General features: G+C 41.2%; 2 protein-coding genes across 3 annotated transcripts in view; one reads left to right on the top strand and one right to left on the bottom strand.

Moving 5' to 3' along the window:
• The window catches only part of LOC112877242 (midasin), a 32,768-nt gene extending 19,074 nt beyond the window's left edge, over window positions 1-13,694 (bottom strand). The window contains exons 1-20 of one of the 2 annotated variants that reach the window (XM_025941478.1): window positions 13,155-13,694; window positions 11,402-11,486; window positions 10,012-10,283; window positions 9,752-9,922; window positions 9,514-9,662; window positions 8,653-8,762; window positions 8,450-8,569; window positions 8,224-8,302; window positions 7,848-7,970; window positions 7,680-7,779; window positions 7,511-7,607; window positions 6,106-6,237; window positions 5,974-6,030; window positions 5,716-5,892; window positions 5,331-5,456; window positions 3,105-4,883; window positions 2,360-2,427; window positions 2,088-2,283; window positions 1,887-1,991; window positions 1,491-1,796 (exon numbers count right to left, since the gene is read on the bottom strand). In XM_025941478.1, the coding sequence (XP_025797263.1) occupies window positions 1,491-1,796; window positions 1,887-1,991; window positions 2,088-2,283; window positions 2,360-2,427; window positions 3,105-4,883; window positions 5,331-5,456; window positions 5,716-5,892; window positions 5,974-6,030; window positions 6,106-6,237; window positions 7,511-7,607; window positions 7,680-7,779; window positions 7,848-7,970; window positions 8,224-8,302; window positions 8,450-8,569; window positions 8,653-8,762; window positions 9,514-9,662; window positions 9,752-9,922; window positions 10,012-10,283; window positions 11,402-11,486; window positions 13,155-13,579 (4,677 nt within the window). In that variant the 5' untranslated portion in view covers window positions 13,580-13,694. The remainder of the gene's footprint in view (window positions 1-1,490; window positions 1,797-1,886; window positions 1,992-2,087; window positions 2,284-2,359; window positions 2,428-3,104; window positions 4,884-5,330; window positions 5,457-5,715; window positions 5,893-5,973; window positions 6,031-6,105; window positions 6,238-7,510; window positions 7,608-7,679; window positions 7,780-7,847; window positions 7,971-8,223; window positions 8,303-8,449; window positions 8,570-8,652; window positions 8,763-9,513; window positions 9,663-9,751; window positions 9,923-10,011; window positions 10,284-11,401; window positions 11,487-13,154) is intronic. The other variant, XM_025941477.1, reaches the window with a different exon arrangement.
• A 3,737-nt stretch (window positions 13,695-17,431) lies between these two features.
• Window positions 17,432-21,285, top strand: LOC112877419 (splicing factor 3B subunit 4). Its single transcript, XM_025941726.1, has 9 exons — window positions 17,432-17,659; window positions 18,478-18,526; window positions 18,797-18,885; window positions 18,996-19,052; window positions 19,139-19,201; window positions 19,290-19,355; window positions 19,866-19,952; window positions 20,043-20,136; window positions 20,600-21,285. The coding sequence occupies exons 1-9, from the start codon at window positions 17,555-17,557 to the stop codon at window positions 21,064-21,066; spliced, it is 1,077 nt and encodes a 358-aa protein (XP_025797511.1). The 5' UTR covers window positions 17,432-17,554; the 3' UTR covers window positions 21,067-21,285.
• The last annotated feature ends 268 nt before the right edge of the window (window positions 21,286-21,553 follow it).

Raw genomic sequence — 21,553 nt, 5'->3', positions numbered from 1 at the left:
CTAATATCTGACAAGTTAAGCATTTACCATCAACAGGTCATATTAGCAAGCAATATTCCTTTGCATATTGGAAGTTGTAACTGTACAAAACAAGGATGCATTTCCGCATGCTTTTACTTTTCTAAAGCGCATTTATCTAACTAATTATTTATACTACTCCCGCCATTCCTAAATAGATGCCACTTTCAGATTCCATGCAGTCAAAAGATTAAAAACTAAGCACCAATATAGATAAAAGTATTTATACATTTTTAAACAAAATAGGCCTATCCTATAATGACTACAGCGCATAAAGAGGGACTTAACACTTAGAAGGGAATCACCAAAGGGAATGAAACATGGATAGATTTATCACCAAACCTACCCCCATATATGATAACATATTTAATAAGGTATAGCTAGAAAAACTAAAAGTCAAAGGTATTCTGGGGAGCGTGGCAGTGACCTATCTCCTAATGGCATCTACTTAGGAATGAAAAGAGCAACAAACTGGAAGTATTTTTTAGAGTTACAACGGATAATTTACCAGTATTAATAAGGGTTTCTACTACTAGGTTGCACTGCAGATCACAGCAATGCCAAACTGGCCCAAGCACCCCTTTAAGTCATGCATCTAAGCCCAATTCTATCAGCTGTGCACACACACAATTTATGTCTAAACTGAAGTATAAAGTATGTCCCCAAAAGTAGGTAAAGTCCCAAATTTATCTATTTGGCACCAACCACAGTTGTACCACCACCTGTAGTTGGATCAATCACGCCCCAAAAATTGCAGTTCTGCTCCTGTTTGTGTGACCTTACTATTCTCGTGTTAATAAATAGTAAAGCATTATTTGAACATTTTCAAATAGAAGGGAGCTTTTCCTGCACGAGGTTCTAGTCCCAACCATCTAATCTGCAGTAATATAAGCAGAACAGCAGGTTAAGGATCTCGCCCCAAATTCCCTATGGATGTGCCCTCCAACATTTTCACATAACCCTTTGTCCTTATCATAATTCACTATGCATTTATTCTGACTGATGCAGCCCGGGGTGTCTTTGTCTTAATAAAATGAAATCGAGGTGTACTTCTATACAACAACATGCATGACATTAAGAAGGACAAAGGGTTGTCAACGAGACGCCAATCTGCAAGCTGTAGAATTTAATGCTAATATCAAACGAAGTTTAAAGGCTTAAGCAGGGAGAACACAACTAAACTATGGCAGTTCTGACATCTATGTAATGCGCCCCATTTGAGGGTAATCTATATGAGCAGGTTTAGAGCAGCAAAGCATAAGGAAACAATATAGCAGCACTCGGCAACAAGATCCAAATATAACCAAACAGGGAACCACCACAGTAAGGGTTTACCCTACTGTTTCCCCTCAAAAAATAAACAGACAGGTTAGATTAAGTCTAGTCTTTTAAGAACAAGATACAGTACCGGTGTTACTGATGTTTCTGTACTCGGTATTCAAACATAAGTGGCTAATGAAAAAAGAGCGTACCAATTTTCTTTCAGGTTCTAGAACACTGTTCAAGCGTTCAAGCACACTGTCATCAGCTAAAGAAATTTCATCAATAAGGAAAAGATCACCATTCTTCATTGCTTGAACAAGAGGCCCATCCTGCCAAACAAAAATTGCCTGCCACCTCTTTCTAAGATGCATCAGATCCAACTTAATTTGCTCCATAGTGTCAAGATCTCGAGCTGGCACCTCCGGGAACAGATCTTTTTCCTTTCTATATCTGTCAAGTATTTCATTCAGATGACTCATGACACTATCAGCTCCAGATATGTCAGTTTCAAGTGGCTGTAAATCATAGAAAAATTAGTAAGGCAACTTTGAGATATCTATACATAAGCTATTTCATAATGCCCCAAGCCAAGACCAGAGAAATACCATATCCCCTGCAACATAAACAAATATTTTCATCTGTTTGATTTTTGCAACAAGATCTTTGAACTCAAGTGCTATTCTTGACCTATCACGTATAGGACAAAATCCCTGCATGTAACAGCATATTAGCGCCACGTCTTTAAAGAGCAGAAAGGTAACTAGCAAAACAGAATACACAGACAAAATTTAGAAACAGCAACGAACCCCAATGAAGTCTGATGTTTCAGTATACTGATGGCAGTTCAATATGTGTAACCTCGATCCAAGAACAGCACTTAGGACCTGGCAAACAGTTGTTTTCCCACCACCAGTCTCACCAACAAGGAGGACAGGTTCACGCGATCTGTAGCAACGCTCAATAAGGAAGTATAGCCTCCACATACTTTTTGTCCAAGTGATACTGCAATAAATTTTAGAAATATATTTGTATCAGAACGGGACAAGCACATTGTATTCAAAAGTGCACAGGAACTCACTTTCCAAAGCATTCTTGTACTCTCAGTCTGATAGCATCAAGAGATAAGTTATCTTCACGGGTGACTTCCTGCAAAGACAGAGAATCCAGCACTTAAGTTACCTTTTCCCTTTCTGAGCAAATTTTTCACCACTTTCCATTAATTAATGCCACAAAAGCCATAGTCCAAATGATCTGGCATTATTATAGTATCAAGATTCCAAATGTGTTGTGACACACAAGAACCTCTACCCTAAGGTTATCATCTCATCATGGATAAAATGACTCAGTTAGGTGCGTTCAGGAAAATAAAACGATACAGTTAGGGCACTGCACAGGAAAACAGTACAAAATTGTCAAACTGCAGAGCGGAATAGAAGCCGTAATTTAAAAAACTACAGAAGTAAGCAACTAGCTTCCAATATACTGCCTCCATTCTATTTTACTCATTTAGGACATGTGCCAATTGCATCTTTGACCGTTGCCTTTTCTAAGCTAGATATAATCATCTGGAAGAATTTCCATGACAAATCTACTGATATCATTTTCATGTGACAAACCTTATGCATATCATTAGTAATAGAAGTTTGTAAGTTTGACTGCACGCATCACAGAACATCTATTTGAGAACAGAGGGAGCATATCCTTCCGTTCAATAAAATTATGATCATGAATGTTCATTTTTGGATGATACATTTTCATCCTTCATAGGCACAAAACAGAACCATTAAATTACTAGGAAGATATCAAAGAATGGTGAACATTACCAAGTTATATAGATCAGCTATGTTGAGTTTTACACGTAGGTGACGCTCCAAAGCTTCTTGAACAACAGTTTTCTCATTGTCATCCCTTAACCTCTCTGCCAGAAGTAAATAACCATCTTTTGCAAGTTCTTCGTATGACTTCCCTTCAAATGTTCTGTACCGACTGGCCCAGCGAAATAGATCTCTAGGCGTAATGAAACCATGTTTGCCAGCAAACACTCTACTATTTTGTCTATGTGTTTGCAAATCCTTCATAACATCAACCATTTTTTTGGCGTAACTGGGAGCAATTCTACACCGCTGCTCCAAGATTGTGACTAGCTCATCTTCTGGTATTTCATCAACATGCACTTCGATGAAACGATTGCGGAATGCACGAGACAGCATTTTACGCCCTCCATAGAGCATGGGTGGATTTTGTGTAGCGAAAAGCATAAAATTAGGATGCGCAGGTATTGTCTCTTGCAGCTCTGGCACAAAGAGCTCCCTATTGTCATCTAACAGCCGATTTAAAGCTTCCAGGACATCAGATGGTGCAAGATTTAGCTCATCCAACACAATCCAGTGCCCCTCACGCACAGCCTTCACCAAAGCACCCTCTTGGAACTGAAGCTTCCCTTGACTGTCAGTGACATAAGTACCCAGATATTCTTGAAGATCCGTATGCTCATGGTTGTTGATTCGGACAAATTCATGGCCAGTTTTTGCAGCAAGATACCTCACAAGACTAGTTTTGCCACTTGATGTTGGCCCTTGTAGAAGAACAGGATACCTTTTAATATAAACAGCTCGGGCAAGGTTGACTATGTGCTCAGTGACACTGTTGGTTAAAACATAGCTCTGCAAAAATTCATCCGATACACAACCATCTATCTGCACTGGCTTTTCAATGAAGTAGTCGGCAAAATAAATGCTAGGTGGCATTTTCCCATCTAACAGAAGTGAAAGTAGTAAGTTCTTAATGATTTTTGCACTAGGGGCATCCAACATTGTAAGAAAGAACATACAGAAGCCATCATAAAGGGCTTTCCTGAAACCAAATCTTTTCTCTGCACTTTTTATGTAACCTAGCGCACGAGAGAGAGATCTGAGACTGAATTGAGGCTTCTGATTAGCTCCATCCTGCAGTCTCTCCTCAGATTCCTTTTTTGCCGCTTTATAAAACCGAACAATACCATCTGTGACTCCATTCGCAGCATTCAGGCCATCCAAATATTTATTGACAAAAAGACGTAGATCATCATCATCCATAAGATCATCAACAAAGTACTCTGTAAAGCGGCTCCTAAAAGTGTATGGTAGGTCTCTTTTTCCAGCGTCAGTTGCTGGATTCATGCAGGCAAACATCCGGAAGCAAGGATGACGTTCAACATAATCAATATCACCCCTTTCAGCCAGGCAAAGTGTCCCCTTCTCTCCATCCAGTACAGCACCAATTCTTTGAAGTGTCTCTGGAGGTGCAAGATTGACCTCATCGAGCAAAATCCAATGGCCATTCCTTAAAGCTGAAACAAAAGCACCCTCCACAAACTGAAATGACATGCCAGTTGAAGAACCAATTTGTCGGCAAGCCACATTCAACCTGGAAGAAAAGGTGTCCCAATCAGAAACAACCTGAGCTGGCAAAGCCCTTTTTCTCTTTGAACCACTTGAAGACTTAGAAATCCCTTCAATTAGCTTCTGGGCCTTCTCAACACATTTTGCCAAAGTGTGCAATAGTTTTTTCCAACTCTTTTCCATTACACACACATCACAATGGCGTAGAATAGCTTCATTGTCCTGAATAAGTGAACGATTTGGTCAATAAATATCAAGAGAGAAGGATTTTTTTTCTGTATGAATTTGTGTAGCTAAGATTAGATTAATCAGATAAATGAGTTCATCTAACACCGAAATCCAATTTTTATTACACTTCATTCTCAAGCCCTCTCCAGACAGCAGGCATGGAAGGATACAGACTTACTATAAGTTAAATTAGTATTCCCCCTGCTTTTAAATATATGACGTTTAGGACAAGCTAATTAGTTCCTTTTACGAACTAATTTTGCCTGTCCTAAACATTGTATAATAAAAATGGAAGGGGTAGCATTTTAAATTTATCGAATAAGCAAGCATGCCAACTTTTTATCAATATTAGAGCATATAGGCCAACCCAAGAAGTTACTTCCAGATAAATGGTAATATAGGCCTAGGAAGATTTTAGTGTAGAACAAGCAATAGCAGCACCTTTGCAGGAAAACTTCGACAAAATAGATCCTTGAACTCTATGTAAAGAGGAAAGCATATTGACCAAGCATCTGTCGGCTTGAATCCCCCAAGGAGATCAGAAATATCACTTTGCTGGCTTAAGTTCTGAAATATAAAGAAAAATATCAGCTCAATATAAATATAAATGGTGAACATTGTGAGATGAATACAAAAATGATTTGCATATTTGTCACTGCACATCCTGGACTTTCAGCGTTTGCCACTCTGACTATGACAAATGTGTAAAACTGTGGCACTTGCATCTGAAGAACAATCTATTTCTAGTGGCAACTGATAAGAATCAATTTTACGAGGCAAGTATGTAACTGTTCGAATAGAAGATTATGTTACTGATCAACCATACCACCACAGTCAGGGGTCGTTTAAGCCAGGCAGCAAGATTCTGAACAATAGTAGTCTTCCCAGTACCAGTTTCACCAACAAGAAGGACAGGCTCATTGAACTTTATTGAACATGCAACCCTCTCAAGCACTTCTAATGCACGCCGAATATCAGCAAAAGGCCCCTTCTGGATCAATGCCTACACATTCGAAACCAAGAGTTACCAAACAAATGAAAGCCTGACAAAGATGTATGTATTAAGTAAAGCATGATTATTTACTGGTTTGTCGCTGCACTGCAATGTAACTCTACCAACTTGCAATTCAGTATGTCGAGCCTGTAAATTAGAAGTCATTGACCATATGAAAATTGAATAAGACATTTTTTGAAGAACAAATGAATAAAACCATGCCTGGATAATGGGCTTGTCAGTGCGTTGCACAGTTTCTCCTTGGTAAGGAACACCTAATATTCTAGCAATTTCTCCTGCTACATAGAACCTTTTCTCCGGAGATGATAAGGAGCCAGCAAAAATATCAACAGCCTGGATTAAAAGAAAAAGGAAAGAAAAAGAGATAAAGGTGCATGAGATGCCAGGAAAACCGTGAGTTATTACATGTTTGTTCGCTAAAATCGTAATAGCATCATGAAGCTTCTCACAAACCATTGTTCCACAAAGACAATAGTAAGAGAACTCACGTAAATTCTCCCATGTTGAACACAGTATATAAATATAGGTTTTTTAACATTTACAGGCAGATTTTTAGTGGCAGTTACAGCAACGTAGTATTCATATGCAAAATTATTAAAAACAGCTCCTTGGGCGTTGGCTATAGTGCCATGAAATTCAAATTTAGTTCCAACAATAATAGTGGTCTCCATGATGTATACAAAGTACTTCATAAACCCAGCCTTGAAAATGAAGAGCTATAACAATGGCTCACTTCCCTAAATGCTCTATTTCAAAAGCAGAATAACACCAATTTCGTGGAAGCAGGCTTTCAACTATTCGCATCATAAATGCGTTATTTGTATGCATCTTTTTAGAGCATATTATGGCGAGATACTTTGATATGGAGTGGTTTCGAATGTGTAAAGCCCGGAAGGGAGCTGGACAGCAAAAACTTGTGGTAGAACGGCACTGATGAAGGAGAGTGTTGGAGGTAGAAGGGGAGTAAGAAGACAGGGGCATTGAGATGGCTTAGTAGATTTTTTTTCCTCGAACCCGCAGGAGAGTTGCGCGTCATTGTATTAATAGGAAGAAACGCGGTCCGAGTACATGCCGACTCCACGGCCTAGGTTAGTTTTTTGTTACATAAGCGCCGGGAAAGAATAAAAACATCCTAGCTAAGACAAGAATCCTTAGCCTAACAGAACCCCCAGGGCCTTCGCTCCGGCCAAGACCCATAGGCTTGCCTGTTCAGTGACCTCTTACAGCACCAACTGAGGCCTTGGGAGACACCCATCGAACACGCAACAGTTGCGGTGCTTCCAGATCGACCAGGCCTTGGGAGATGGCTTAGTAGATTGCTTAGTAGATTGGATCCGTAGGGTCAATGGCTGCAGCATACCCTCCAAACTACAGAGAGATAAATGACTACTTCTGAAATAGGGCCCCTAATAAATTAACTAACAATATCTCTAAGAAAATTACAGGATAATCATTCAACTAATTACATCCATGCTAACAAGCCATATGTATGCCTAATAGTAAACAGCAGCTACTAGCATTTTTTTAATTAATGTCATATACTGTAACCAATATAACGGGTTACGTCCAATAGGTACTCCATTAGAAGGAATAGAAAACAACATACCTCATGATAAATTAATTTGAAACAACTGGATGCAAATCCCAGACCCTCAAAATTGAGATCAACCCTTAATATTCTCTTGCACCATTTGAGCATATCCCTACAATGTAATATAATTAAGTATACATTATCATAGATTCTAGGCAATATGCTGTAGGAATGATCTATGCACCTTAAAGAAAATCTGTGCAGAACACCATCAGATAAACCTCCAGCTATGTTGGGACCACCAAACTGATGAGATCCCAGAGAGTTGACCTTTTCAAAGGTATCTACATCGCAGACAATGGGTTAATTACACAACTACACAGCAGATAAAACTATACAAGTTTAGACCTACCAATGAGCTTGGAGGAAATGGGCCCCAAGCTTGGGTAGCACCCTTTAATTATATTAACCATGTCACTCCGATTAGGTTCTCCCACCATCACTTTTCTCCACAACGCACTAAACGCGAGTCTCCCTGTCCGATAAGGGACAAATAAAGCACATGAATACATGCTACCATTTTGCACCTTAAAACAAGGGAAATTGCAAGAATAACAAATTTTATAGCTCTTTATGTGGGATTAAAACTTGAATGGCCTGTTCTTATCATGAGTGTTACTTATGCAATTTTTTGGTGCACAGTTACAAGCAGATAAATATTGTATTTTTGTAGCACGCAATACAGAAAGACTACAACATCACATACAATTAAGTCCAAATGAACAGACCTTCCAGCGCATGAGAAACATCGCTATTTGAAGTCGTGATGGTAGCAAATAAACGGAAGCTCTCAGCAACTTCCACAGCCTGCATTAGACATTCCATGACTAGTAAGAACCGCAAGTATAGTTGCACCCATGAAAATTTACATAGGCATTTTCCAAATACAAATAGAACTAAACGCAAAAAGCTTCATGTATGGTAAGAAATCAAAATGCCAAACACATATCATACCTCTGCATGACCAACTGAAAAGGCACTCGAACCTTCCAGTAAAGGTAGTAAGATTGATTGCACATCACTGGGTGCCTTGTCTATGTCTTCAAACACAATCCAAAACCCTTTGACAATGGCCTACTCATCATAAGACGAAAAAGGCATTAATATGTATAAAAATGACTCTGACATGATTAGGAAAACACTACTCCGATACAGACCTGTGTAAGCGAACCGGGAGCCCATTTGAATTCACCAGGTTTCTCTGTGCAAACATAACTTCCTATTAAGGTCCTACCATCCATTTGCTCATCCATGTGGATAAAAAGTACTGCATCAGAGCTAGGGGTTAGCACATAGTGGAAAATATGCTTAGATGATTAACAGTGTAAACAAAGATGACTACGAATACGCATCGAAGATTAACGGGGATGACAAAGTGGTTCCAAAAACTGCGATGATAAGCAATAAGCTTACAGTGGATAATGAAAGATGAAACTCAGTAAAATGAATTTTTGTGAAAAGCTGCAAACCATGGGCTAACTTGTTAAATGGCAGAATTTAGCAGAAACTTCACCCACAGGAAGGCAAATATTGTGAGGGGTCTACTCGGAAGTGCACTAATTTAACAAGGTAACCATACCTAACTCAAGAGGACTTCCATGTAGATAATTTAATATGAACAAACAGTGAGGTAACAATCCAGCCAACCTTTTTTTCTTCTGCTATAGGACCTACTGAAGCTGATGTCATCATCTAACAAACCCATTTATTTTTTCTCTATTGACAAGTGCAAAACATGCAAATAAACAGAGTGTCTTCTGTACATGTACATACTAAAATCTGGCTGGGCATGCTCCTCTGGAAGATCATGTATGAGGCAAATTTAAGTTCAGAAACTAGTAAACAACAGTGTGCTACTGTGCTTCACCGCACAATTAAACAGAACAAAATGGTATGCAACATATCTTATTCTTATGAGGCCATATCCTTTAATACATATAAATATGTGACCCTAAACCCTATCAGTTGGATAACCTTCAGAGTAACTAGCATAAATCTTCATAAACATAGACAGATACCTCGATTTCCACCTATCCGGGCCAGCTTATTAATGAGTGCAGTTTTCCCAGCACCAACAGGACCATAGAGAAGTACAGGCCACTTCTGGCTAACTGCCATCAAAGCTACCTCATAACTCTTTCTTAAAGTGGCAGTAAGCACAAATGGGCTAACAGAGAAAACAATCACGAGTAAGTGTACAATACGAATAAAGAGAGAAACATGAAAGAATGGGAAAATGAGGGGAATTGCTCACACCATTCATAAATTCCAATGCTACGATCACTGCCTGTTGCAATCTCTGGCCAATCTGACAAACAATCAGCCAAAGTAGTAAGCCCATCCACAGTACTTTTCGAATTCCCATCTTCGTTTTGAAGGTACAAAGAGGCTTTCTCTAAGGAAGTGTCAATGCAAAACTCTTTCCATCTAAAAGCATAACAAGTTGTTATCAAAGTATTGTTGTGCTCTCCATACAAAAGAAACAACAGCAAAAGAAAGAGAAAGTAAGAAGGAACCTCAGGAAACATTTAAATGCTTCATCTGCTCCCAAACCAAAACTTTCAATGGCCATATCACTTGCTTTCAGAACTACCATAAGAATTTGTATTGTGCACCATCTCAAGTCTGATCCAACACTATCAAGTGAGTTGTCAACTAAACTATAATCAGCAGTACTATATACAAGGTCTAAAAAGCAAGACCAGTCCCATTGTTCACAAAATACTCTGGGCTCCAGTTGTAGAAACCGATATGATACTCGTGTGGCATCAAGAAACAAATGTAGTTCCTGAAAATAATCAATATAAATCACATCATCACAATGTAAAACAACAAATTTAATATATCAGCAGAGATTGTTCGATATGGCCACTCCAAAGTGCAAGTCAAGATAATATAGTCAAATGATGAGCAGGTAAAAATAGGAAAATAATGGTTTGCAAAAAAAACGTGGGTTTTCTTTCAACCCATGGTATAGCTCAGGAGCTATCATCAGATCATTTTTCCATGCTCCAGGATCCATACTAGTAAGAATTTATTTCGTTTCATGCCCCATTAACTTAATTCAGACCTGTCCCTATCTACTCAACCCTACCAGGGTCTCCCTCACTCTCCATCTATTTCCTCACCTCCACAATTCCCTCTTCCACCCAATCAATGAATCAAACAATAGCGGCGTCCACAAGAAAAAAGCAAAACAATCTGAATGCTAACTTAATTAAAGTCAGCATGTAACATGAATAATAAATAAGTACTCAACCAACTCCAGGGTCAGAAGGAACAAGTGTGCTTCCTAGTACATAAATGTGCAGGAGTCCCTGCCACGGAATGATTACTTAAGTACTTGCATTTGTTTAACAACTGCATAATTTACTAGAAAGAAAAGCAGAAAACTGATTATGCTGAAATAAAAGAGAGTTTTAGAAGCACACGTGCACGATTGATGCAACATAAAATAGGAAACATTCCTGCCACAAGCAAAAGGAAATGAAAGAAATGTGTTAGCTCATCCTGCACCAGCTCATCCTGCACCACTCATTCCTCAAAATGACAAATTTACAAGTGTGAATAGTAACGGTAAAAAACAAAAAAATAACAAAGTGTAGCAAGGGTCCTCTGACTCGAGATCAAGTCACTGAAAAGGGCAACAGCGACACTACTTAGCATGTTGCTGGGAGAGCATAGAAGCATCAATTGACCCTATGCAGGAATCCATATGTTTATGAAGAAATATACCTTGTTCTTTTTTGCTTTTGTGCGTGCAGATATCTTGGTGGGCAGGTTTAGGATAAGCAATAATAACTATTGAATTCTAAAGTAGTAGTAAGTTACAAAGCAATTAGGTGAATCGTATAGTGGAGAAGAAGTGATACAACCATGTATTTGGAACATGTGAATAAGTAGTACCTTGGAAGAAATTTGCGACGGGAAACTTGCAGATAGAAGCCTTTGGAATGGTGGTGGAGAAAACTTGAAATAGCTCAACACAGATCTGCCACAAAAGATAATGGTAAGCTAATTGTATGCCATAAAGCTCCAAACCAAATGTGTGTTACTGTACATTAGCATAGTGGGCAGTGGGCACATGTGAATTTAAAGCATATAGCTCAGATAAGAATAGATTTTAGTTCTGCCAGAAAATTACAGCATCTACGAAAACAGCGACCCTTTAATCAAAAATTTGTTATAGTCATGTTTGGATTTCTTGCCCACCCAAAATATTGCCCGACTGAAAAAAAAAATCCTTCTAGGGAAAACTTGATTCCACAGACACCAGATGCGCGGACTTAGGGGGGTGGCGGGGGTTCAATGTAGCCATCCCTGTCCAGCAATATTGGCCTTCATAAAGCAAGCTTGAAAGACAACAATACAAAGTTTAAGCACTATGGCGTACACAACCTAGAGGTTATTCTTCTTATGCCATTTTGTGATGGCTAGTGTTTAACTTTTGGTACTACTCCCTCCATTCCAAATTATAGTTTGGATTTTCTAGATACATAGTTTTTACATGTATCTAGACATAGCGTATATCTATATGCATAGCAAAAGATATGTACCTAGAAAAGCCAAAACGACCTATAATTTGGGAGGGAGGGAGTAACTTAGAACTCCAAAAGAATACATTAAGTAATAAACACGGTAAGTTGCTGTGTTGGAAACTGCTACCCATAGAACACTGCCTTTGTTGACATAGCCGAAAGGAATTCCAAAATACACTTTAGGTTCGACAGACTGAAATGGTATGGTTGTTCTTGTAGGACACAGAGAAACTTTGCATAATGGAATTTTTTTTTGTCCCTAAACCGGGCTTCGGAGGTCTACGCTAGGATCAGGGCGGTCACCACTCAACACATGCTGATCAGAGTCATTAAAATAGGCAGATTGCAGTAGCCGCAGCCCACTAGGACAGCTATCTCTATAACATCAGCTGTGAGAACTGGCCTAAACAAGTTAAGCCTGAGCAAGTTGAACCACCACATGCATAACAGTGGTGTCGTAGAGCCTAACATGAGATGCATCCTTCAGGCCTCGCAACAACTCCAGCCAAAGGCAGAACAGATAATTTCCAAACATTCTCTGACCTGTCTCAGCAGGATATACTACTTTCATGGAAGATGTAGCCTACAGTAACAATAACAAAGTGGGGTGTCGTAGAGCTGAATGAAGTCGTTAAATTGTCTTTGAGCAATAACCACAAAACTACAATGCCGTAGAAATCTGCACAGTGTTTCTATGCAATGAGAAAGACCAAACAATCCCACAAGGCAGAGATGAACTTGCAAACAGAACAAAGTCAAATTCAAAAAGAATTGCCAGCTTTTCTACATCGTTGAGACTACAGGAAATCAATTCAAATTGAATACTTGGTTGTGGAGGTGACAACATTTTCATGGTTCAGTCTGTTAAGGCAAATTAAACATTGTACAGCAAGCGATTTTCATTATTTTCTGCATGATACCAACAGATGATCAGTGCTTAGTGCCTAGCAGAAAGCTAGTTGTTGTGGTCAATTGAGCACACGAAAAAATGGCGAGTCTGATTTTGCACCGAACTACAAGCTAAGGAACAGGTTAATTGCACTCTCCAAGATTTAATACTGTCAAATTGTGAGCACGAACAAGCAGAAAAGTGGCGAGGACCGGACCATCAAACGCTTTACCTGAGCAAGTAGGGGGCGATGTCGAGAGCGCGCGCTAGCGCGAAGCACGCGAGCTCGTGCAGCCGCATACCCCTGCCCCTGGAGAGGTAGAACTCGACGACGCGGACGTCCCCCTCCTCAGCCTCCTCCTCCATGCGGGCGGCGTCATCGGCGCGGAGCGCTTGCGGTCCCGCGGAGCGGAGCAGCGCGACGGCGCGGTCGACGAGAGCCGGCGCGAGCGGGAGGAAGCAACCGAGCACGGCGACGGTGTAGCGCGGGTGGAGCAGCGGCTCGGCGAGCGCGGCGGCGACGTCGTCGCGGGCGGGGGGCGCGGCGGCGGTAGACGAGGCGAGCGCGTAGAGGCGCGGGTCGGAACGAAGCGCGGGGCAGCGGGCCAGCAGCCGCGCGGCCGCTGCGACCGCGGAGAAGCTGCCGTCGAGCGACATGGCGCGCGGTGCGGCAGCGGCGGGCTGGGAGCGAAAAGAGAAGGACGGTTTTGGGGGAGCGCATGTATATATCGGGTGGCTGTGGGTTTAGGGTTTTAGGGCGGCGGTGCACGGGACGGGGAAGAGGGAAAGGGGGAGAAAGAGAGGAGCTGGTGCGGCGACTCGCCTTGGTGATGCCCTGGTGTGAATCGGTCGGTTACTCTGGCTGGCTCGACCGTAGGTCTTTCATCTTTTGTTTGGGTGGACACGGTTGGAAAAATATGTTGAATGCGTTTAATTTTTTTTAGAAAATAAATGAATGTGTTTCCTTTTTAAAGAAATTCATCGTGGTCTCTGATTCAAATAACAGTTACATATGTACAGTAATAGAGTTTAGTGGTTTTCAACACAATATAACTTATAAAATTGGTGATTCAGATGAATAGCGGCTTCACTAGCTAATGCATGAGCTATAAGATTAACCTCGCTTATATAATGGATGTAAGTTATTTAAAAAGTTCTTAAATACAAATATCAGGATACGTTGGAACTGTGACCGTCGTAGAAAGTCTCCCATCCTTCATGGTTTCAACGACTTGTATGCAATCATATTGTATTAACATCTTATTGCCTCCCATATCATCAAATAGAGACCATTGCAGAGTGTTGTGGCTACAGTTGTTGCTACATCCAAAGCAAAATCAATAAAATGATTAGATGCTGCAAAAGAGTTACCATGGTCATCCCTAATTAACAACTCAAGTGGTACCTTTTAATGTGTCCATATCAAAATTTAGCATTGGCATTAACCGAAACAAAACCTTTAGATGCTTCAACCAACAGCTCTTTTTTCCTAATTTCTTAAAGCTCAAATATAATATTATAATTAGCAACCAAAACTTGAATTGACATTTGCACTGTTGGATGGCGCCACTATTTTTCTTTCATTCATAAAATATCATCTCGCAACCAGAACACGAGCGCAACCATTTAAGGACAAACTCCCACATGGATTTATTTCAAACAAGCATTCTTGTTTTTAAATGAAAATCAAGCGTAAAAAATATTAGAACTCATCACTACCAGAATCTGCATTAGATGATATGACACACAAATTAAATATACATCCCGAATAAAGATCACACGGCTTAACTAGAACCCTTAGCCGAAATCCAGCAAAAACTCGTATCTTTACACCTAATACATGCTCTATGTCTACCCATCCACCAACAAAATATACTACTCTTAGAGATAGATATTTCGACTTTAGGTGAAAGCTAGTAGATGGAGAAGGGTGGGGCCCACATGAACACAACTTGGTCCAATTTTAGCTACAATTCAAAAAAATTATAATCACATTGCATATGCCATTGGAGTCTTGTATTTCAACTAGATGTGAGCTCAGCAAGGCTTTGGAGTAAACTGGATGTTGTGAACTAAGTAGGGAGAAAAGCAATTGAGTAGGAAACATGAACGATAAGGATTTGAGAATGACAATGATATGGAGCGAGATAGAGAGGATGAGAGGGGGAGGAGGGGAGGGCTTTATATAAGGTGAGGGTTAGAAAGAGATCGACAAGGAAGGAGATGAAAAGAAACGGAAGGGATATGGTGGAGAATGAGTGAGGTAGATAAGAAAGCGAGCAGAGAAAGATGGTTAGTATCGTAGAATGTATCTAAGTCTTTCCTAAATGTAGACTATGCATGCCATCTAATAAGCTTAATATTTCAAAGTCAAAAGAGTGATTGGCCTACAGAAATAAAAGATTTATTCTTGTTTGTTTTGTACTCTAATTAGAACAAACATAAACTAATTGGATAGAAAAGGAGCGGAAAAAGATCTATGGATTAGACTCCCTTTCTTTCTAGGGTTTGTATTATGTAATACCTTTAATACGTTGATCAAATTGGTCACATTGTAGGCTTTTGTAATATATAGGGAGAGGGGGAGAGAGGGAGGGATGTGGAGAGGAGAAGGTGAGGGAGTGGGAGAGGAGCAAGGGGAGAATAAGGAATTGAAAGAGAGGTTTAGAAAAGAACAATGAAAGAGATATAGGGTGATATGGAGAAGGATACATGAACAACGGGTGATAGGGAGAAGGATACATAAACAGGGGATATGAAAAAAAATGATAGTATTGCAAGAATACATCTAGGTTCATTCTGAAGGCTAATTTATACATGTGTTGCACATTAAGGGGCCTTTGGCATCGCTCCAACCCAGCTCCGCTCCACTCCGCTCCTTGCTTCCCGCTACTCTCGCTTCTTGCCACTCTGGCTCCCAAAAATGCTATCTGGTGGCGCTTCTTGTGCTCCAACTCCAGAAGATGACGGTTGTTTTAGGTTCAGCAACCGGTAGGTGCATAGTGCAACAAATAGCAAATCAGGTTCTGTACCTCTCAAATTGATCTCGTTGGGCCTTGAATCGAGCTCTCCTTCTTGAAATCAAGTTCCTCCTTCCTCAAATCGATCTCACCAAGCAGAGAATCGAGCTCCTACTCCTTTGAATTGACCTCAACGAACCACGAACTGAGCTCCTCTTCCCTCGAATCGACATCCAGAGCCATGAATCGAGCTCATCCTTCATCGAACTAGCCTCTCCTCCCATGAATTGAGCTCCTCTGGCCGGAGCAGGAAGATGAGCTTGAGCAGGGCAGGCAACATCGGCGGAGGGTGCCGCTAATGTGAGGAGGAACCCACCTCGTGGACTCCTGCGACGTGCGATAGTGACATGTTGGAGTCAAGCGGCGAGCAGAGAAGGATGAGCGGACGCCGGGGATGAGCAGCGGACTAGCACCTGCAAGGCTGGGGACGAGCAGCAGCTTGGCATCGACGGGTGCGGGTGTCGGGGACGAGCGGCGGTCGGCACACGGGCGGACTGGGCGAGTGGTGGCCGGCGTACACGCGGAGCAGTCGATAGCCAGGCATAGCAGATAATCGGCGGGCGAGCATGAGCCAGGCGGAGCGGATAGGGATCGGTGGGGAGCAGGTTTTTTCCGCTCCCCACTTGATGTACAAAATGCGAATCGATTCGCTCCGATTCACGGGAGGAGCGGACGCCATTTTTCCCGTTTGGCAACGCTCTACGGAATCGAGCGCGGAGCGGAGCAGCGGGAGCGCTGCCAAACAGGGTGTAACTCACCTCAATGAATTGTTTGAATAATGTTATTGCATTGACATACCACACATGCTCGATGTGGTAGGGCAAAAAATATCAATACATGATGTTCTATTTTGAATGTTAATACTTTGCATGGCAACTATTTCACATGGTGACATGGATAATTTTCAAATTTTCATGTGAAATGAGAACAATAGATCAAGATCAACGTTGGGAGCTAGTTGGACCCATTATACATTTATATGCATATCTTTGACACCTTCATCATTCTTGAAGTGTCTCACCAACAACGTGAATACGGACTACATTTTTTATTTAATTTCTATACTTATAATTAAGATGAATGGAAACAAATAAATATGCCACTTGTATCATATTATGGTATAGTAGGGACAATTTTAGCTGTTAATTTACTAGTGTTTCCGAAATACGCCACCTTACCATATTTATATGGTATTAGTACTATAAAGTTATTATTTTACTAGATTTTTCGAGAAATATAATATTCTTATTTACTAGGTTAGCAAAGCACGTGTCTGCAGTATACATCGCCCGCCAGTTCAGTTTTAAAAAACAAAAAATTTCCTGGACGAGTTCCCCAAAAACATCAAGATTACCAGATATCGATTAGTGTGCAGGCCGGCCCATGGACCATTATTGTCTGCTGCAACATGCAAACTCTCCTCACAGCCCGGCCCAGTCTCTTACCTCCTCTCTGCGTGCAAACTCCGGAACTGGAAAGCAAGCGAAGGCCCTGGCCCGACCCGGGAACCTCAACTAAACCTCACCTCGCCACCGCCGCGAGCGCCGCGCCCCGTCAATAATTCACCTCCGCCGCCACTCGCCGCCCGCCGCGCCGCCGGCGCCACCCAGCCATGACGACGCGCATCGCGCCGGGCGTGGGCGCGAACCTGCTCGGACAGCACTCGGCAGAGCGCAACCAGGACGCCACCACCTACGTCGGCAACCTCGACCCGCAGGTTAGGGTTCCCGGCTTCCCGCCCCACCTCGCCCCCTCTCGTTACTCCCGCTAGTGCGACCATATAGATCCCCGCCTTCCCTTCCTAGCGGGGTTTCCGTGTCCATGCTGTGGTCGGTATGTTTGTCCTCCGTGTCCATGCTGCGGTCAGTAGGGTTGTCCTCCTGTCCCTACGGTTGAAACCGGCCTGAGGCTGGTAGTATCCGTACTACCTTGTGTAGATGTAAATCTCAGGCGGTTTCGCACAAGTGTTTTGCTTAACTCATAGTTGTTTGCACTGGTTGCTGAATTAGTGGGCTCCACCTCCTTAATCGAAATTGCCCTCGGCACATCCCTGTCCCAGGATTGGGTCAGTGGGTGTTAAGAGCGCGATTCAACTGTGATGGGCTGATGATAGGGTAGTTTTGCAAATTGGGCACATTTTCCGTGGTCTCATTATATGTCATGAAAATTTGAAGCATATTTCTAGACCTCTGAATCCTAGATGTACAATATACTGCCTATTTGTGATATCGGAAATTCAGAATGAATATGGTTGTTCCAAGTCATTGTTCAAATTTGACTCTTTTTTTCCCCTGGCAATGTTGCCTGTGGTTCATGGTTCTATCCGGGTATGTTCCCTGTGTTATCAGTCGGAAATAAGAAGCATGTGAAGTTCTTCATGAGCCTACAGATGATTTTAGCTCCTTTTTATTGAAAAAATAAACCCTGGAACTTGTGATGTGTTTGTGCAGTGTACACCCATATATTTGATATCTTCAGTTATTCAGTATTATTACATGCATGCACCAGTGCTGATAGTTCTCTATTATCTGATAGGTTTCTGAGGAGCTACTATGGGAATTGTTTGTCCAAGCAGGCCCTGTTGGTAAGATTGTTCTTCTTTTTCTTGAAGTGAGAATATTTGATGTATGTCGTGCTTCTTTCATGCCCTTTGATATCATGTGCGACTCTTGTCGTAGCAGTTTCTTTCAGTATCCTTTTGTTATTCGTTTTTTCTTTTCGTTTTTGGGTTCTTATGGTCCATTTTTAGCTGCCTCTTCTCATAGTTTATGGATTTGAAGTTATAACATCTTATGTCGTCCGAATACATTTTTTGGGGGTTTGGCTAATGAAGTTTCCTTACTTTCATATCTAGTTAATGTTTATGTCCCAAAAGACAGAGTTACAAATCTACACCAGGGATATGGATTTGTAGAATTCAGAAGCGAGGAAGATGCAGATTATGTAAGTTTATGATCATGCAAAGGCATTGTTTACCTTTGATGTTCTCTAGCAGTCATACCTAGATCAATTAAACCAGGTATGCATTGACCTAAACTGTTTGCTTCTCGTAGGCCATTAAGATTCTGAACATGATCAAACTATACGGAAAGCCCATAAGAGTAAACAAGGTATGTTTCGTTCACTCATTTAATCATTTGACTAGGAGCATTTGAGCATCATTTGAATGTGACATGATTATGTTTTCTTGTTCCAGGCTTCCCAGGATAAGAAAAGCTTGGATGTTGGAGCAAATCTTTTTATTGGCAATCTTGATCCAGTAAAAGCTTAAATCCTACTTTATTTTATCAGTTCCTCATTTGTACATCAATTACTGACTAATGGTTTCCTGTTTCCCTTGTCAACAGGATGTTGATGAGAAGCTCCTCTACGATACCTTCAGTGCATTTGGAGTTATTGTGACTAATCCTAAGGTGACACAGATTGCCTGGGTTTTAGGGATTATGTTGTGTACTAATTTATAAATTTCTGCTTAGCCGAACAATAGCATCTGATTATGAGGAGCGGTCTTATGTAAACCCCAAGCAGTGAGAGTTATGCTTAAGAATAAACTAAGATCACTACACCTAGTTCAGCTACTTTCTAGCAGGCCTTGGATCATCTGAACATCAGTATAACCGTGTTTAGTCAATTTCAAATCACTTAGTGATTAACAGTTCACCCCAGAGGTTGAGTGAGCTAAAATCATGTGTATCATTATACCTTCTTACATTGCACGTAAATCTGTCTGTCTATTCTTAATACCATTCTATGTATGTGTGTTCCTACATTAACTCACCCTATCAATTATCCTGAGTCTACAAAATAATAATAATAACTTTAAGACGGTTTTAGGAATTTTACACCTCTTCTGTATACACTTCCTGTTATTTTGTGAAGTCTATCACAGTAACTTACTGGATCTCCCTTTTCTTTTCATGAAGATAATGCGAGACCCTGAAACTGGAAATTCTCGAGGTTTTGGCTTCGTGAGCTATGACTCCTTTGAGTCATCTGATCAAGCTATAGAGGTAATGTTACTATCATTGTAATCTTCTGTGTTTCAACTTGGTGGTTCTATCATTTATTTTAACTGTTACCTTTTCTTCTGTGTTTTCCAGGCCATGAACAACCAACATTTATGCAACAGGCCAATCACTGTTTCTTATGCTTATAAGAAAGACACAAAGGGAGAGCGTCACGGTACACCAGCAGGTAATATGTTTTGAAATCACATCTTCTGGCGATCAACGTGTGTTGCTATGTATATTCCAAGTCAAATTTCCATTCTGGATCTGGAAGTGATTTATTTTTATTTTGCAGTAATTCACATCTTGAAGCCTTGAAATTTTAGGTTATAACAAGAAGTTAACCTTATTTTTCTGTTATTTCTGTTATTATTATGATTATTGCTGAAACTAGGTCCATAGTTTTATATATTAGGTTCCCATTCAGTATCTTACAGTTGAGCAGAAAGCAGGAATATGAATGTTGCAGATTTTAGGAAACTATATGTTTGTATTTATCATCTATATTTTAGAAGTTATGCTTGCTTTATCTATTGTGGCCTATACCATTGTCGGCTGTCTACATCTGAAATTCTTGAGCTAACCTGGTCAAATCTTTGCAAATATCTTTACAACGCATAGTGATCAAATCTGTCTTTTGCTGTTGACAGAGCGACTGCTGGCAGCAAACAACCCAGGATCTCAGAGGAATAGGCCACACACTATGTTTGCAAGTGGTCCACCGACCCAAGGACTGCCAAATGGTGGTCCACCCGTGCCACGGCCCTATGTCAATGGCACAGTTCCAGGACAGATTCAACACATTCGGCCACCGCCACCAGGACCTGTTGGACAATTCCCTCCTCCGATGCAGATGCACGGGCAGCCTGCTTGGCCTGCTCCTCCACACAGTGCGCCACCCCCCATGCCACAACAGCTCCAGTACAGGCTTCCAGTGAGGCCACCGCCACCAAACATGATGCCTCCTCCAGTTGGCATGGTAAGGCCGCCGCCACCTCCCGCCGGTATGTCAGCGCCACCTATGTGGATGCCACCCCCACCCCCGCCACAACAAAGTGGTGGAATGCCCCCACCTCCCATGTCCATGCCACCACCACCTCCACCACCTTCTGGCTAAACACAAACAGGGAAAGGTACCATCCAGTTGGTCCATATGCACGCCGTAGCTGTAGGCTGAGGATGTTGGTGCTTTGGTATATCGCCATGTAACTTGCAAACACTAGGTGAAGATGAGAATTTAGCTGACAGAGATACAAACTCTCAAGGTTAACAGTTATTTGTGGTCTGGCGAAGATGAATGAATTTTTGTGATTATATGTACCATCTTTTTTTGGTCTCTGATGCTGTGCTATGTTTAGAACAGTTACTATCCGTGGTCTTTCACAATTGCATTATTGAAGATGGAAATTGGAATTGGCAACCAAGTCCTTGTTGAATGTGATTGTAGCCAGCTTTTTGCCCAATCACGGTTGTCATGCACTGATAGGAGCTAGAGAAGAAGTTCGAAAGGTGGTGCCAGATTGATTCAATGTGTTTGAATTTATAGTCTTAATCTGATTTAGACGATCTGAGCGCAATTCTGATAAATTCAGATACCATAGGTT

Source organism: Panicum hallii, chromosome 9 (genome assembly GCF_002211085.1).
Source record: "Panicum hallii strain FIL2 chromosome 9, PHallii_v3.1, whole genome shotgun sequence".
Taxonomy (NCBI): Eukaryota; Viridiplantae; Streptophyta; class Magnoliopsida; order Poales; family Poaceae; genus Panicum; species Panicum hallii.
This window is presented reverse-complemented; position numbering and strand designations above follow the sequence as displayed.